The sequence below is a fragment of the Lottia gigantea genome, assembly GCF_000327385.1.
Source record: "Lottia gigantea unplaced genomic scaffold LOTGIsca_1, whole genome shotgun sequence".
NCBI lineage: Eukaryota > Metazoa > Mollusca > Gastropoda > Lottiidae > Lottia > Lottia gigantea.
The window spans coordinates 2,785,667-2,803,039 of record NW_008706746.1 but is presented as its reverse complement, the minus strand read 5'-3'; the positions used below and the strand labels follow the sequence as shown (position 1 = coordinate 2,803,039).

At 33.9% G+C, this 17,373-nt stretch overlaps 1 protein-coding gene across 1 annotated transcript; it reads right to left on the bottom strand.

Annotated features, from left to right (window-relative positions):
* Positions 1 to 13,139: 13,139 nt before the first annotated feature.
* Positions 13,140 to 17,258, bottom strand: LOTGIDRAFT_152043 (hypothetical protein; the record flags this gene model as incomplete). The annotated part of the gene is made up of 3 exons (XM_009045524.1): positions 13,140 to 14,152; positions 14,520 to 14,753; positions 16,727 to 17,258. 3 exons carry the CDS (start codon positions 17,256 to 17,258, stop codon positions 13,140 to 13,142), a joined length of 1,779 nt encoding a protein of 592 aa, XP_009043772.1.
* Positions 17,259 to 17,373: the final 115 nt, after the last annotated feature.

Here is a 17,373-nt window from a genome sequence, read left to right as displayed (position 1 = left end):
TTTTAGGCATCGTTACAAACATGGAACATTTGGTCTGGAACTTTTATATTTGGTAAGGGTTATAACCAGTATTTGACTAGCAATTCCGATTGTTGTTGTTTTTGTCCAAGTCAAAGAATTTTCAACGTTGTCTTCAACAAATCTAAAGGAAATGACACTATTTATCAGAAAGTCGTGTGTATTTTCAAACCATGAAGACTTAGTTCTTTAAAGACAGTGAATATCCATTGACAGCTGTGTTCCAAACCTATCAATTTGCAACTGTATGAGTATCAAACAATTTATAGTTCATGGAACTGTTATGAGGTAGACTTTCAATTATACTCTATGTATAGGGACCAATTCAAATTCCAATTGTTTATTGATGGTTTTATCAAAAGTTTCCATCTTACCGACTAGACTTATCGAAACAAGAATTTGGATACTCTTGAACGAAAACTTTCTGATCAAAAGATGCAATTAAAATAGAAATTTCCGATCTTGTCAAAGGTTATGAAGTGTAAAATGAAATGCTGATTTGAATGTTTGTCTCGCTTAAATATAGTTGTTTATATAAGATCGAATTTGATTGATATTTCAGCTAAAATGATATGAGCAATCGCAGATAACAAAGACAGTGTGGAGTTAAGTTTATGAAATTTGATTTATTTTGATGAAACTTTAGCAATATACTTGTTTAACCAAGAAAACACTATACGTATTAAATGAACCGAATCTTCGGTCAAAAATGATGTATCAATACATTTTTAGCTTTTGAAATATTTATTAGGTCAACCCAATTTTATTAATGGGTGTATGTACTATACCGCCTTTAATGCAGCATCCTATTTAGAGATCAGATTGCACCACATCTATTTCTTACAACAGCAACGCTGTAATTCCAGCATTCCAGACCAAAAGCCCCTCTGTACTACACTAACTAATTCACGATCGTAAGTGTCGACTGTCGAGTATTGCTTTATTGCACTATTTCGCTTCAATGCTTGGTAGAGAAATAAAGTCTGAACCAAATTAATCTATAGGCTCTTCGTACTGTACCAGTGACAAATTAGTTTACTGAACAAATATTTCTTCATATGGAGTTGTCATTTATTTCAGTCGTGAATGATTTTGCTTTAAGGATTGTGTTTCTGATACATTAATGTATGCTGATGATTAGGGAAGTATTTACCCGATATTAATCTGCCAGACCAGACAATATTATTATGACTTTTTTACATTAACATGTTAAATGGTAATTGTCCATGCCTACTGCAATGTTAATGTGTACGTATCGGAAGAAATTGGCTATTTTGTGATGGTCATGTTATGATTTGCGTTAATAGGATATGACAGAAAACAATGTTGATTACAATTACTGTTTACAGAAAATACAAATTGATTTCTGTTAACAAAATATCTCTATAGAAGGCATATACAACATCTCATATTACTGCAAGAACACGGCCTCGACTAACATTGTCACTAAGTATTCGGTTTTGGGGATACAAAACAGGTTGAAAACCATCCATATAGGAAGTATTTTATACAATATTAGATCCTGGTAAATAAAGAAGTAATCACTTCAGAGAATTAACCATCTGTAATAGCCAGAAAACAAAACATAATGAAAAATGACAGACAGAATGTCTTTAATCGTAAATAAATTGAAACAAAACTCCTCGGGACATCACTTAACAATACTTATACAATCTGTGGTTTAATTCAAAATAACTCAAGCAAACTGGTTCCAAGAAGGTTCTGACAGTTGTTTTCCTGCTGCAAGCGGTATTTTATGCCAAAGCTTCGTGGAAAAAAATAATTAAGTTAACGTGTTATGCTTTGTACAATCTGACAATCATTTTCTGTCTTTATTTCTTCAGAAGATTAACAACTTGGCTTATGACCTTAATTTACAAAACAGTGACAATTATAATCTCACAGATTTTTTTTTGGAGGTCTTCTTAATATCACCCGAATACAGTGTAACTAGGAACACACCTATATTTGATTTTTGCTTTAGATATAATTAGATGTAATTAGTATCTCAGTATAAACACTCGCATGTTTCGTACTTTTTAAAGTTTCAGATTCATCTAAAGTAATATGATGATTTATAATGCTGACTAACTTTACAATGATCCGCTCAGTATGCCACTTAACATACAGAAAAATTTCATATTCCATTATTTTACATTTCAAATCTATATTTATCATCTTTAGTCGTAAAATATGATTTCATGAGTTTTTATTTTCTATTTCAGCTGATTCGTTTGATCTAACAAGTTGTGGGGAAGGGTTGGTGCCCAGAGACTTAAAGGCGGTGTGCCTATCTATATATACACTAATATTATATTGGGCAGTTACATGAGTGGACATCAGACTCACAATAGTGTTGAGATATCTTTAACCCGCCGAGGCAGCATCAGAAAGGTTGTGATCACTACGTCAGTAAGATTATGTATGTGGACGAACGTGGCCTTTTGTTTGTAAATACGATGTGAATATGACGTTTTAGAAAATTGAGATTGTTAGTCAAATGCAAGAACTTGCGTTGTTTCTGTTAAAGTATTTCTATTGGACCATGGAGCAACCCTTGTTATTTAATTTCAAATACTAGCTAACTTTGGTGATAATTCTATTGTGATGTATATGATCTGTGTGGAATTCGTCGGGATACGACCTTAATCACGGATAGAAAATTTTGAAAGACAGACGGGGCTTTTTATAGATGCACCAAGAGAGAATTGTCATAATATTGTATGTGAATCTCGTACAAATAAATGCAACGATTTGAACAAAATTGAAGTAACTGTCGTTTACATGAATTTCGACAAGAAATACGGTTTAAATATACAGCTAATATAAAGATGATTGCAATATAATTTACAAGGTGTTTGATCATACAATGGTAATGTATTATATTGATGATATGGTACCCCGAATGTGATGTATATAATTTGTCTTTCAATTCTTTAAACTAAAAAACACTAAGTTATTATTGTGCACAATTGACAATCGTTACGTAATGCACCAAGAAATATAAGAGTATAGTGGATGATTAATTATAACCTCCACATTGATTGGTAGAATGGCTGAAACTCCCCATTTAATAGACGTAAAATTGCTCTCTCAAAACAGGTTAGCTAAAGATCCCATAGATCTTTCTCAACGGTTACACTAACACAGACAATAGTGAGCGATAAATGTGTTTGCAAGAAAATACTGCCAAATATTGCGATTCGTGTCGATACCACTTCCGGTTGTGGCTAATAACGATTCGGATTAAATAGTTGTGAAATGCATGAAATTAGAAAATATTCATAAGGGCACTCCATATTGCATGCCATTTGAATGTGTAACGTATACAAGTGTTTGAAATTCGTATCAATATCAATCAACATACAAAACAGTCTGGTAAGTTCCAGATATATCGACGTTATTGCCAGAGTAACCAAATACTGAGATTGACAGTATCTTTTGTATATAAATTGACAATGCACCGTTTTCGCCCTTCTACATTACACAGCTTTGAAATTTCCTAAGGTTTTTTTTAACATTTTCATTTCAACAATAACCATACCATACATGCGTTAGTGATAGTGATTTGATTTATACGCAAAGTTTTTGGAATAAAATAATAAATAATTGTAGTTATATTTCACCATTCTTTAAAGAATTCTTTAAATATTTTGATACTTTCAGTTTCGCATTAGGTCACTATCGGAATGTAGCCTGTAGCAAACAGTGCCGCTTGTCGTCATAATTTCAGTACATTACAAATATGAAGACAGGTGGTGCTTTTTGATATTCGAGAAATGTATTTTGATGAAATGTTGTTCAAGATTTGTTGCTGAAGATTTGTTGAAGAAAAGTTACGTATAATTCTTTAATACAAGTATTACTTGACAAATGTTGATTTTGGAAAACAACTGTCTAAAATTACCAACAAATGAGGGAGTAAAAAGTAAGCATTAAGGATTAAGAATTTAGGACATTGAATAAAAAACATTCCGTATTCCATAGAAATGACCATAGTCATTTTAATTATTTATTATTTATATTCGGCACAGATTCATCATTGCATAATAGAACACCTATAATTGCAATAAGAAAGTTTACGTTCTAACCAAACAGATCTAGACAGATTTTTTTCTATGTCCCACTTGGAACCACGAAGATTCCGTTGTTAACCACATGAATTAGAGATATTTCACTCCTTTTTTCAGACCAAGTGTGACAAGTTAAACAAAAGCATCTAGATCTACATGTTACTCAGATTCAAGACTGGGAGCTATTTGGATTTCACTAACAAATCGGATTTCAGGCAACCAGTCTTTTTCAATTTCATAATCAACAGTCGGTAGACTAGAAACTCAAATTTAAAGTATTTTCATCAGTTACCTCCCTTGAACTTTTGAAATTTGTCGGTCAAGTTGCTTTTTTTCTTAATGGGCGCTTATTGTAATCACCCTGGGTTCGTGCTCACTTTACAGGCTACAATTCTTTACAGATTGTTTTGATTTTTATTTTGTGTGTAAATGTCATGAAGATGATCTCTATCGATTTTTTTGACGATCTGATAATTTTTCACCGAAATAGCGTGTGTAACTGTATTGTGCAACTTGTGCTCACTCTACAGGCTACAATTTATTATGGATTCTTTTGCTTTTTATTGTGTGTGTCAATGTCATTATGAAGATGATCCGTATCGATTTTCACCCTATTAGCTATATTGCGCAACTCGTGCTCACTCTACGAGCAACAATTCTTAATGGATTCTTATGATTTTTGTATGCCCACATGTAGTCTGGACTTAAATTGTCTTCACCCTGTCTGTCAGTCTGTCTTTTCACATTTGGCCCGAGAACACTACAGACTACATTTCTTGATGTATTCTTTTCATTTTTGTTCGCTTGTTAAAATATCGAATTTCGTCATAAGATTGATATTTGGGTAAAGAATTGATTTAATGTTTTGTAGTGTGTTCACTATTCACAATTCTTTATCTTTGAGATACATATAAAATCTAAGTAATAATAAAATGCCGAAAACAATAAAACATGCATCAAGGTATTTTTTACACAATCTACTGTCTATGTACAAGAATCAAGACATGCTTTAAAAACTAGCCATGATGCGATACAATAAAGTTTGCTTTAAAATTCTCTATAGACTAAACACGAACCAAACAATCAAAGCTGCTGGTGGGCTTATGTCACTTTGCTTCGCAAGGCTTTCTTTTTTTGCCTTCCTGTTTGTCGTACCAGGCAAGGTATGTTATGATAGCACTTTTCATTATGAAATACTTACCCACTTATGATTTATGAAGAGTTCATAAGCTACTATTAATGTTGCGCCATTTTGTTGTTAGTTTTGAGCCCCATAAACCTGTTAGTTTTGCAGTGCGAATTGTAGTACTTGGTTTATTTATCAAAATAGCGCTCATTCTAAGATTAAATTTTGTCATAATGTTCGTAAAAATAACTGATGACTTTAACACTACTTAAAAAGAGATACACCGTTTACCTTGTAAATTATTCAGATAATGAACTCTTTGAATACAGAAGACATTTTACAGTTTGGTAGATAATGACCGGTATCTATTGATTTTCACCAATACATAGAAAGGTTAATGATTCAATGTCAGAACAATCCTAAGACATATTTGAAATTTTATGTCTATTAACATTTCTTAACTTAATTATAGCTAGCTAATTACAACCCGAAAGTAGACAGCATTTTCGATTTTCGGAATATGGGTTTCAACTTTGATTTTTGCGGCTTCAAAACAATTTCAAGTAACTGGTGTTACTATCTAAAGAAACATAGAATAAATTTGATTTGGGTAAGGTTTACCCTGACATTTGTTGTTAAAACAAACAACCCCGATTCCGTGGGTTGGTGTATCTAATATAAATTTGCAGCCATGTTATGTCATTACGTCTGTGGGTATAGCCTAATTCTCCTCTATCAATTGATCCAGCCAGTGATTACTGTGATGATCGCCGCTGCTTGTACAGATTTGGCATATAGGTGGTGCATATTCACTTCAAGAAGGCAGGCAGATAACATTTTCGTCGCTACGTAATTGTCCGAAAATTTGGGATTCAATGAAGACACAAGGATCACTTTGGCAGTTTCTATATAAATAACCTTTCAGGGTTAAGGTGACTAATGAATCGCTGTCAAAAAAATCGCAGTCCTGAGTAACGGACCCATTTAATAAATAGAATTTGGTTTTGGAGTCTCTGTGCTAAAAGTAAATTTCTTTACCGCCTGTGTAATAAACGTTGCTTTCGAACGATTGAAGACTCGTAACGATACTTTTTTCAAACATATATCGCACAGTTACTTCCCATTAATTGAAGGTGTTTATTGTACATCTACATTACAATGCACTCTTTACAGACGTATGAAATGTTCTCACTGACGTAGATAGATAGATTGATAATTATCGCCATAATGAGGAATGTATGCATTTTTATTTATTCACGAATAGACGTTACATTAGAAAGGGATATAGTCGTTTAAGTATTTGCTTTACAATCTGATTTCAGATTTAAAATTATTTAAAATGAGTTATTGCTCATATTTTTTAACGAATTCGATGAAAATTGAAAATTCAGATGGACTAAGAATTTCACAATGAAAATAGATACATTTGGCCTACTTGTAGTTGAGATCAGCTCAGGTGGGGAAAAAAATAATTAGACAACTGTATCCCTTCGGTGTACTTACCTCGTGCTACAGACGTAGGAAAAACATTATATTTGAAACTCATTTCATTCATTTCAATATTTGTTGGTAACTTTTTATAAGGCACACTACTATATGGATACACATTGTAGGCACCCGTATATTGAAATGAAATGAATGGAGTTTTACGTCCTTTTCTGCACCATTTAGGTTAATGAAGGATCCAATAAGGGAAATTTTGCCAGGACAGCGACATTGACCTGTTCTTTTTCGATTTCCAATTATCATGGGATCTTTAACGTACACAGCCTGTAGCACACGGGACCTCGGTTTATTGTCCCATTCGAACGATTAGACGCTTTTTCGAAGGTTTACCTATGCCTGGATTAAATCCTGGATCCCCGGGTAAGCTAGCAAGCGTCTACCTCACTGAGCCACCGGGGCTCCCTTAAAATGTTACATCTGTTGCAATGTTTTTGGGCGTATTCCAATGATTATCATAAAACGTGGTATGTAGATATATAAACCAAATATAAATAATAGTCTTAATTACCAAATGATTCTTTATACAACCTCAATTGAGTTGCTATTTCTATCCCAGTTCAAGGTCTTACTTTTTTCATCAGTATAATGAATATAAATTCTAGAAAAATTAACATTATTTACATCTTTTAAATTTGAAATACAAGCAAAACAATTTCTTTAATCTAAATCCCTTAGTGTATAAAGAATATCGTCAGATTTTGAAAAGAATAAGCATAGTCTGCTTCGCGCGCGACACCCGCCACTACTATATAGGTCACCAATTTATGCTTGACCAAACAAATCAGCCACGATTCAAGAAACAGATTTGTAACATAATTTATGTCCAGAAATTCGCTATAAAAACCATAAAATTTACTAAATGAAGTTTGAAGTCTATGTTTGAAGTAACCCTGCTTAATTTCATAGTCAAAACTCGACCTCTGTCAACCACTACCATAGACTTATACTCTTATAAACATAAAATATATTGATTTCTCTCAAAGTTGTAAGCAATTCAGCGAAAATTCAGCTACTGATCGGATTCTTTCAGATACGACCAGATGCTAACAATCGTTATAATTCAGTAACTCCCATATTGGACGTCATAGTGCAGCTCGATAACAGATTCTTTACATTTTGCATAAAAGATTATTTTAATTTTTCTTCCGAGATAAAAGAAAAAAATACGACATAATGAAGAGATTTTATATACATTTCATTTTACAATCACGTTATGTTACAGCTAATGTTTTCAATTTATATATTCAATATCAAGATATACAAATAAATATTAACCTTTACAATTTAATATACAAAAACAAGCATAGCAGTATGATTATGGCAAGAAGATAAGGGAAAATATAAACACTGTATTCCGGAAATAAATAATTATACAAAGACACAAAACCCTTTATCTACAATAAAATGAGATCATTAATTCGGCAGTAATAACGAATATCTTTTTTAGAAAAACCCTTTAAAACAGGAACATTGACCCGGTCAGAAAACGTTTCGCTTTGTGTTGTAGGAATGAAAACATCGAATGCGACATAAATCTGACAGCCGAGACAAACGTAACTTTATATTTTGATATTGAGTACAATATAAATATAGATTCTAATTGTCAATCTGGCGTATCAGCGGAAGCAAACTATCCAAGTTATCGCATATTAGCATGCCCGAATTCTCCACAAATTGCATTGTCAACAGGACATCTGGTTGGTTGAATTGGCAGAAAACATAATATTATCTTTAAAATTTTAAAATCCTACAGCATTTTACATGAAAGAAAATTGCTGTATTTCAATCTAGCTTTTAGCTTATTATAGGGCTCGAGAAAATGTTTGACACGATCTATATTAATACGTTGTCTACAAGAGAAGAAAAGATTAACCTTCCGGGACATGCCATAGAGAATCTTTCTAAGTGTTTGTATTGACATGTTGTCAATGAAACAATGTTAGTGCAGGTGCACATTGTTTTAACGTACATGTAATCAAAATGTTATCATTATTTGTCCCATTCATACAGAAATATTGATTACAATCGGACATTGATCGCCGAATGTAAAGGAAGCGCAAACACGCCTACAAAATTGGCCGCCACAGTGATAAGTTTCAATTAACAAAAGCAACCAGGATTTTGATGATATCACTAGATCTGGAACATCGGATCCATCACAATCAATCGTGTGTGATTTCGATTAACTTGATAGCACATATTCCAACCGCTCAGCCCAGTGATTGATCTGATTCTCTCAGAAGTCGTCCGTTGCTCGCCATCCTCGAAATCCAGACCCATTTGGTGCGAATGGGATGACGTGAAGAGCGGATAAGAATTGAATGGCACCGGTATTAGCTTAATAATTTCGATTTCCAACCATCCAACGATCTCAAACACAGACTTGGAATATCGTACCATACGCACGAAATCTGCATGTAAGGCCCCCATACACGATCATTTATCTCGTCAGACCCCCATACAGGGTCAGTTTGTTCGTCAATTAATTGATGTCAAGTAATTTGCTGTCAGTGTCCCCTATACACGATCATTTATCTCGTCAGGCCCCCATACACGATCAATTTGTTTATCAATAAATTGATGAGTCAGGAGACAAAGTTATAGAGATATAGCCCTTGGCATCCAGCTTATCGAGAAAGCGTCTCACTCACTGGGTAAAGAACTGTTAATTAACTGGTCATGACTCAAAAGATATTCGTTAAATCTGCTTATCCAGTACATGTACAAATATACAATAAATACTATAATGGTAAATGATCTTTCAATGACATATTATATGCACAAGATATAGATAAATAAGACAATTTTATGGATAGATACTTCTAGTATTTTTATTACTTCAACGTTTCAATGTGGTTCTAACACCATCATCAGGTACATAATATACTTATATATACTTATGTTACTGATTGTTTATAACCATTATAATGACAGTGTGAGAACCACATTGAAACGTTGAAGTAATAAATATACCAGAAGTATCTATCCATAAAATTGTCTTATTTATTTTTATAATGGTAAATTTAACGAAACTCTCATATCCGGTGAATCGGCTTTATATATCTGAAAATAGAACTTGAATGGTATGGTTAAAAAAGCTTAAAATGACCTCACCTTCTACTCGAACATATCAATGCATTAGGTAGCTCGTATTCAAATAGGAATTTGTATGAGACCAGTCATAATTGTCTACGTGTTTGCGACAACTGAAAGTTATCCATATTGCTCATTGAAAGGAATCCAGAATGGAATAATACTTTAAGTGGAATATAGAAATTAATAGTTTTATCAGAGTTCTATGATGTCACAATATCCTTTAGTGGAGAAGTATAGTGTTAAGGAATATGTGTATGGGGAACAACAAATGAAACAGTAAATGTTGTACCTTACACCACAATTTTCATTCCATAATGTTATAATCTAATACAGTAAATAAGTATGTTGTAAATGCTTAAAAATTACCACAAGACATGCACAACAATCCAAATACATTACACATAAGCTGTAAACAATACCCTTACCGTTGAAGTACTGTGGAACAGTACAGTAAAATAGATGCCAAAAAATATTGAAAGAAATACCAGATTCAGTGTTTTAACTTTGTTTTCATATTTTCGAAATATTTCAAATATTCTTTTTAAATCACGATTCGATTGACAAATCCGTCGGTCGAAATCAACGTTTTAAATCAACCGATTGGTAATTTCTGGAATAGCAATATCTAATGTTTAACTAGATTTACACAATGGCACCAGTTAATAGACGTCGTTGAAAAAAAAGCTGCAAGACCCCTTTACAGAGAGAAGATGGTAGCAACTAAACAGCTTAGATAAACACAACCAGATCATATATTATAAGCAATACTGAAAATGGCGTTTCCTTCACACAAATATCCCATAAGTTTTGCTCATACTAATTTATGATTAAATTACATTTTCAAACCCATTTTCAGCTCTCTTGGCGGTTGTACTTTTAGTGTAAATCAGCAGCACTGTTCAAAACGGTTAGTGGAGACTTTGAATTTGCTATAGATGGTCGACAGAAGTTCAAATTTCAAACTAACTTTAATACGTCTGCTACGCTTCATATCCAAAAATGATTGTTCTTAGAACAATAGTCTGCTGCGTTTATAGACGTGCTTTGATTATTTAAAGTGATACTACGTCTTAGAATGAACATAAAATTTAAGTTTTCGAAATGGTCCATATGAGTATATTCATCAGTTAGCTTACCTGGTGTCATTAAGTTACAACAGAATCCCTGTAAAATCTGGAAAATTGGAAAATTCATAAAACTAAGTAATTATTGAAAAATGCTTAATCTTGATATTAAGCGTTTTTCAGTAGTTAATTGGATATTAATGGATAATTAATAAGTTTTTTGGATTTATCGGATTATATAAGGATCCTGTTATGTTATTGATGACACCAGGTATATCTACTGGCTCTTATTCGCCAAGTTTAAAATTCTTAAATTTTATGTTAAGTCTAAGACGTAGTATCACTTTAACAGATGCAGTAAATGTTTCTAAATAATATGAACAAACCTTATTACTTTATCATTGTAGCACAACCGTCTAACTCGTAGTTACATAACCAAATTATTTCTAGCATCACTTGTCGAATCTATTTGTTAAATCCCTTTCTGAAGAATTCCTGTTTAGGTGATCTTTCACAAACCTTATACCCTATTAAACATACTTCTAATCTATCACAAAACACCGGTTAAAATGTCTAAAAACGCATTTCAATTGTTCACCAGGTGGAAGCTTGGTGTTGGGTAACCACACAATGTGATCATGCAGGAAACTAGCAAGGAACAACTTCACCGGTGCTAAAGAAAGGGACTACGATCCATTATCACCAGTAACAAGCACTGATCATTTAATTCGATTTCATGCACAAATTCCATCCTGAACCAAACTTTTGCTTACCTTTTAAAACCCGAAATTTATATCCCTTTACTTACAAATGTTCACCAAGTATCGACGCATTTATTACGATTGTTCTTCTGTGTCATCATTAACATCTTCATTGCAAGTTTTACTGTTTCTAAACCATATCTATACCAATCAGAACAATTTCATATCCTACCTCCATCCTAGGATTCCATATCGATCCCAGTGTTGAAGTATAACACACATAACCTAGTGCGGATACCATCAAGTACAATTATCAAAGCATGCACTAATGAAAAGATTCCACTGTAGTAGTTTTTACTTACTGAGAAAAATCAGATGTTTCATTCACATACACCATACTCTCAGTCAGTTCCTACCTTATGTATATACTATTTATATTATGTCCCTGAGTGCTCTTATACATTTGACTTCATTTTATCGCTTATTCTTGTCACTAAAATAAAAAAAACAGGAAACTTGAATTGTATATCCCATACTTCAATTTCATACGACTGAGTAAGCCCCGGACAAACCATTTCATTAAAGCTAGATCGTGAACATCCATTATATAATTTTGCCTTAAAAACATCAGTTCGATAACTTAATAAATGTATAATTAAGGCTATTACTGATAAAAAATAATATGTTATAGGTAAACTGGTCAAAACATAAAATCACTAATCTACATGGTGTGACCCGGTTCTGGGTGGACATACAATTCCACCACCCACAAAAATGAAACAAATTTACCGAAAGAACCAGTGTTAATCTGTTAATCCTTTGTTGGTCCAATAAATATTTATTGTAGATTCGTAAGCCACCTAACGAAAGATCACGTACGAGTTTTGGCTTAAGGCAACATATTTGACCTGATCAACGTTTTCTTTAAGAATTTTGTGTTTACAGGATGTTTTCTTGATATTTGCCTACGACATTCTAACAACAATTAATTATTTTTCTTCAATCAAAGCACTAAGAGACATCAATAATGTAATTGGTGTCGATGGTCTACCCGATCAAGTTATATCGATCTCTGCATTTGATCAGTGTTGAACTCCATTCTCACCATCAAGTCATGCCGTTGGTGTATATTTAGGATCAAAAATTTGTGTTTAAGAAAATGGATGTTTTACACCTAAACTATAGATTGACATATAATCTATAGTATGTATATATTTTCACTCTAAATCTACATATTCTCAAATTATGTGATTTGATGAACCACGTAACCGATTAACATTTATTTTTTTGGTGAACAAAAACAAGCAGGGACAAAGTGTCAGTAAAGCGTTCTTCTGCACAGAAAAGCGTTATAGTTTTATATTAAAGGGTCAATATTAAGAATGAGGCTTTATTGGCATGACTTTGATCACTGGTCAGAGTGGCATGATTTTTTTTCGGAATTTTTCCGTCAGACCAATTTTATCATAGAATTTGATCACCGACGGAAGCATGCAAATGACGTGTTCAAGTGACCAAGCATTTACATGTATCAACATAACTAAAAAAACGATACCTACCACCTCGTCGATAATTTGGTTCCACAAGCACCACAGATATTCATTGGAAAGTCACACTTCTTACTTTCTGGATTAAAATAAAAACCTCCCTTATCCCATCCACATTTTTCATATTTGATAAACCGTTGTCGTTTACACACATAAAAATACTGACATCCTTTCAGAGTAGAAGGGTAATTTCCGTCAATTTTCCCATGACACGATGGAGCAAGTCCACAGGGAACTGGTGTGTTGTTTACATCACCACATCGTCCTGTTAATTCGTTATAAACTTGCCCGGCTCTGCATTTTCTAATTTTGATCATGAAACGCTTTCTGCAAGTAAATGATGCAACGCAATTATTACCAAGATCGGCATATACACCATCTGTTTTATACTGACAAGGATTAGGTTGGTTACCACACGGTTTAGGAGATGATGCTGATGTTTCGCACCGCTCAGTGTAAGGATTGTATGAGCCGAATGGACATTTGAGATAACCCAAAAGCAGATTGTTAATGCAGTGCATGTATAGAGGGCATCGTCCATAAGGATCCGCGTAATAGCCGTCAGGTAAGTTTTCGCATATTCGATTCGTCAGATTGCCACAGGGAGGTTCTACATCTTCAGACGTACAGCGTGCTTGAGCAGGACTGTAGAGTTTATCACCTGCACACTTTTTATATTGTAAGAACTTGGATTGTGAGCATTCAAAATATATATCGCATCTTCCACTTTCATCAGGGTAATACCCGTCTATGCGACCATCGCACACTGGTCGCAATCCTCCAAAATGTTTTGGAACATTCTTAAGATGTTCGCATTGAAACATTTCCGGTGAGAAAATTGGCCGCGGATCACGACAGCGAAGTTGTTGAACATTCCGCTCTTCCCTGCACACCATGTATTCAGGTGTCCATTCTTTTCCTGGAAAAGCATGAAACCCATCTTTCTTTCCTTCGCAGTTCCCGTACCGGATGTGACATGGTCTGCAATGGGCTGTTCTACAAGTGTTTTCTCTGTATTCACCTAGTGTAAAAATCATTTATTATTTTGAAACACTAGCAAACTTTAAGATATTCTGCTCCAGTTTAAGATAAGTATGATTATCATTACAGTCAGGCGGTTCAAAAAACAAAAAATTGAAAAATTGAGTATAGTTACTCTCAGACAAAACAAAGAGCTCAAGGAATAAGTTTAGAATGTGACATGAAAGGTAATCAGCACAGAATGTAAATTATTTCAGCAGCTTTGTGGTTTTATACTACTAAAGGTAGAGGAAGGTTTGATCTACGGAAGACATACAACAAAAGTTCACACGAAGATTTGATAAATTTGGCAAACATCTATCTAACATTCATCTACAAGATAATATTTACTACTGATAAGTACTTACATGGGTTCTTAAAAACTTTTCTGTAGCCACAATCCACCAAATCATAATCCATACATTGTCTCTCAGTGATGGAGAAAACTTGCGGATAAACACATTCCTGGGTCAGTGGTTCTGTGTACCTCCATTCAGCTAAACTGGTAGGAAGTGTGCAATTATAATATATTTGACACTTCTCGGCATGAGCTATCAGAGTCTCAGTTCCTTGGAAAGAGCAGGGATGATTTGGAAAAGCACCTGAAAGTACCACGATAATGTTTAATCTTATTGTGATTTAAACAATTTTTCCAAGACAGAAGACTGGATCAACGCGCTTCACTAAAGTGATACTACGTCTTAGAATTAACATAAAATTTCAGAATTTTAAACTTGACGAATAAGAGCCAGTAGATATACCCCCGATATAATCCGGTAAGTCCCAAAAACTTAGTAATTATCCATGCAATTAACTGTTGAAAAACGCTTAATATCAAGATTAAGCGTTTTTCAATAATTACTTAGTTTTATGAATTTTCCAGATTTTACACGGATTCTGTTGTAAAGCTAACTGATGAATATATACTCATATTGACCATTTCGAGAACTTAAATTTTTTGTTTATTCTAATACGTAGTATCACTTTAAGGCAGAATTTTATGCCCACTTCAGCATCGTTATATGTTCATTCATAATAAGCTGTGTAATCAACAGTAATTTCAACTGTGTCTTAGGCACTTTTATATCAAATGAAGGACATCGATGACTTATGAGGCCATATGAACCCTCAATGCACGGTGTTGTTTTCTTTTTAGTTTTGACTGGTAAAGATTGGTATTTGGATTGGAGGGGAACATATGGCCGCATGTGATACTCGGATACTCGGTTTACCGATCTGATATAAGTTGGCAATTCTTAATTCTTCAAGTTCTTACAAAAGAGAATCTACGACCAAGTTACCTAGTATGTTAAAACCAAAATAGCACCCATCCTTTTACTGGGGACCAAGTATTGGAGATATTTTCCGAAACAATTGCTTGTGACGGCCATAATAAACAGTTTGGTGGTAAGAATTAAGAATAAACATTGTTTGGTACAATGTCAATTGGTTGTAACACGGTCAAATAAAATATCAAACCAAGAAAATATTTTATTTGTGTGAGACATCTTATACACTAAATTCCAATCACGGTATAGCGAGACTAATAGCGGTTTCTACAAAACTGGAAGCAACTTTTATCTGGCTTCATGTAACTTATAGCGTATAAGACCGGTTTTTATTAAAGGGGCCGTATGTAAAATTTTCATAATCAAATAAGTCGTAAATTATCTGAAAATATTCTTTAAAACAATATTAAGACATCTGTGTAACTACTTGATAAGAGTGAATTTGTTTTAAAAGGGTTAATTTAGAATGGTTTGTACTAATTAAGCACAAACAAGTTTATATGTTGGGCCTCATAAAGACTCAATATTTTAGTTGGAACTTTTTGAATACTTATGAGACATATTATATATCATGTATTTAAAATAAGGCGTTTATTGTGCAGTAGTTTTTAACGCTTACCAAAAAGCATAACGAAAATAAAAAGTTTGCATAACCCTTTTATTAGTTTTAAATAATTTTGGCTTTAAAACATTTACTGCGGGATATATTTAATTAAAGCTTTCAGATAACTGATGGGGCTCGTTTCTCTAGATTTTGGTGTTTAGTTTTCATCAATTTGAGCTACGAATGCCCCTTCAAGGAGCGTCTGACAGAACTCGCGAGCAAGCGGATTTATGAGGCTGCTAGTATCTGGTAGTGCATGGAAGAGTATGATCAAACACTGAAGTTTGTCAACTTCAGAGCATCGAATGAGGGACCTTAAAATGGTCGACGATCGGCTTCAAGTTCATCTGAAATTTAGTTCGTATTATTTCCTCCCTTGTACTGAAACAATTTCTCATTAAATCACAATTCAATATTAGCTTGGATAAACTTTGTTTCTGAAATAATACAGTTCCTTCCATAATTTTCTCCAAAAAACCTTTTCTTAAATTGTAATGATAAGACATTATTTAAAGTATAAGGTGATGACCCTCCACTAATTCTGTCTGAGGTTAGTTCTTTCGGTCTTTGTTTCTGATTGCAATTTAGGTGAAGATTTGTTGATAGATCTTATTTTGTTGTCACTCGTGGATAAGAAAACAATTTATTACATGTATCACAATGTTAGAAAAGGTTTACTTACGTTTAATATTCTCTACTCGCTCTATGTCTTGTTGGGTCCGTTTTGGAGGTCGGATTCTGGTTGGTACACGTGGTAAAGATAATGCTGTAGTTTTCAATGGATGTACTGCTGTGGAGTGGGTAGTATGAGCTGGAAATATTTCATCTCTCGATTTCTCAATATCTGTTTGTACGTGTACTTCCAAGTCGAGAGGTTGCGTTACGTTTCTCTCAGGTGCTGCTCGTCTGGTCATGGGAGTTGACTTCGGCTTTGCCCGCGTACAGTCATCCCATCTGGACCATTTGGGCACACAATTTCGCCCCATTACAGACCATACGTGAGTTTCTTGGCAGGATGGCATCCTTATCGGCTGTCCTCCAACACAGATTATATATCTCCGACAAGAATGAGGTGCGCGTATCCATTGCAAACCTAGTGAACTACGACAAGGATTTGTTAAAGAGTGAATGCCAGTAATGTGCATAAGTTCGACTTGTATTAAAAGTATCCACAGAATACAGATAAAGAGACTCGATACTCCAAATCGCGCCATGTTGTTTTCCCTACAGTAGTCTGTCTAGTGTATAGTGGTGCTTTCTGGTCGAGGTCCCTTCTAGAATGAACTAGTAATCACGTGGTATTGCGATTTTGATAGTTGATTCAACAGA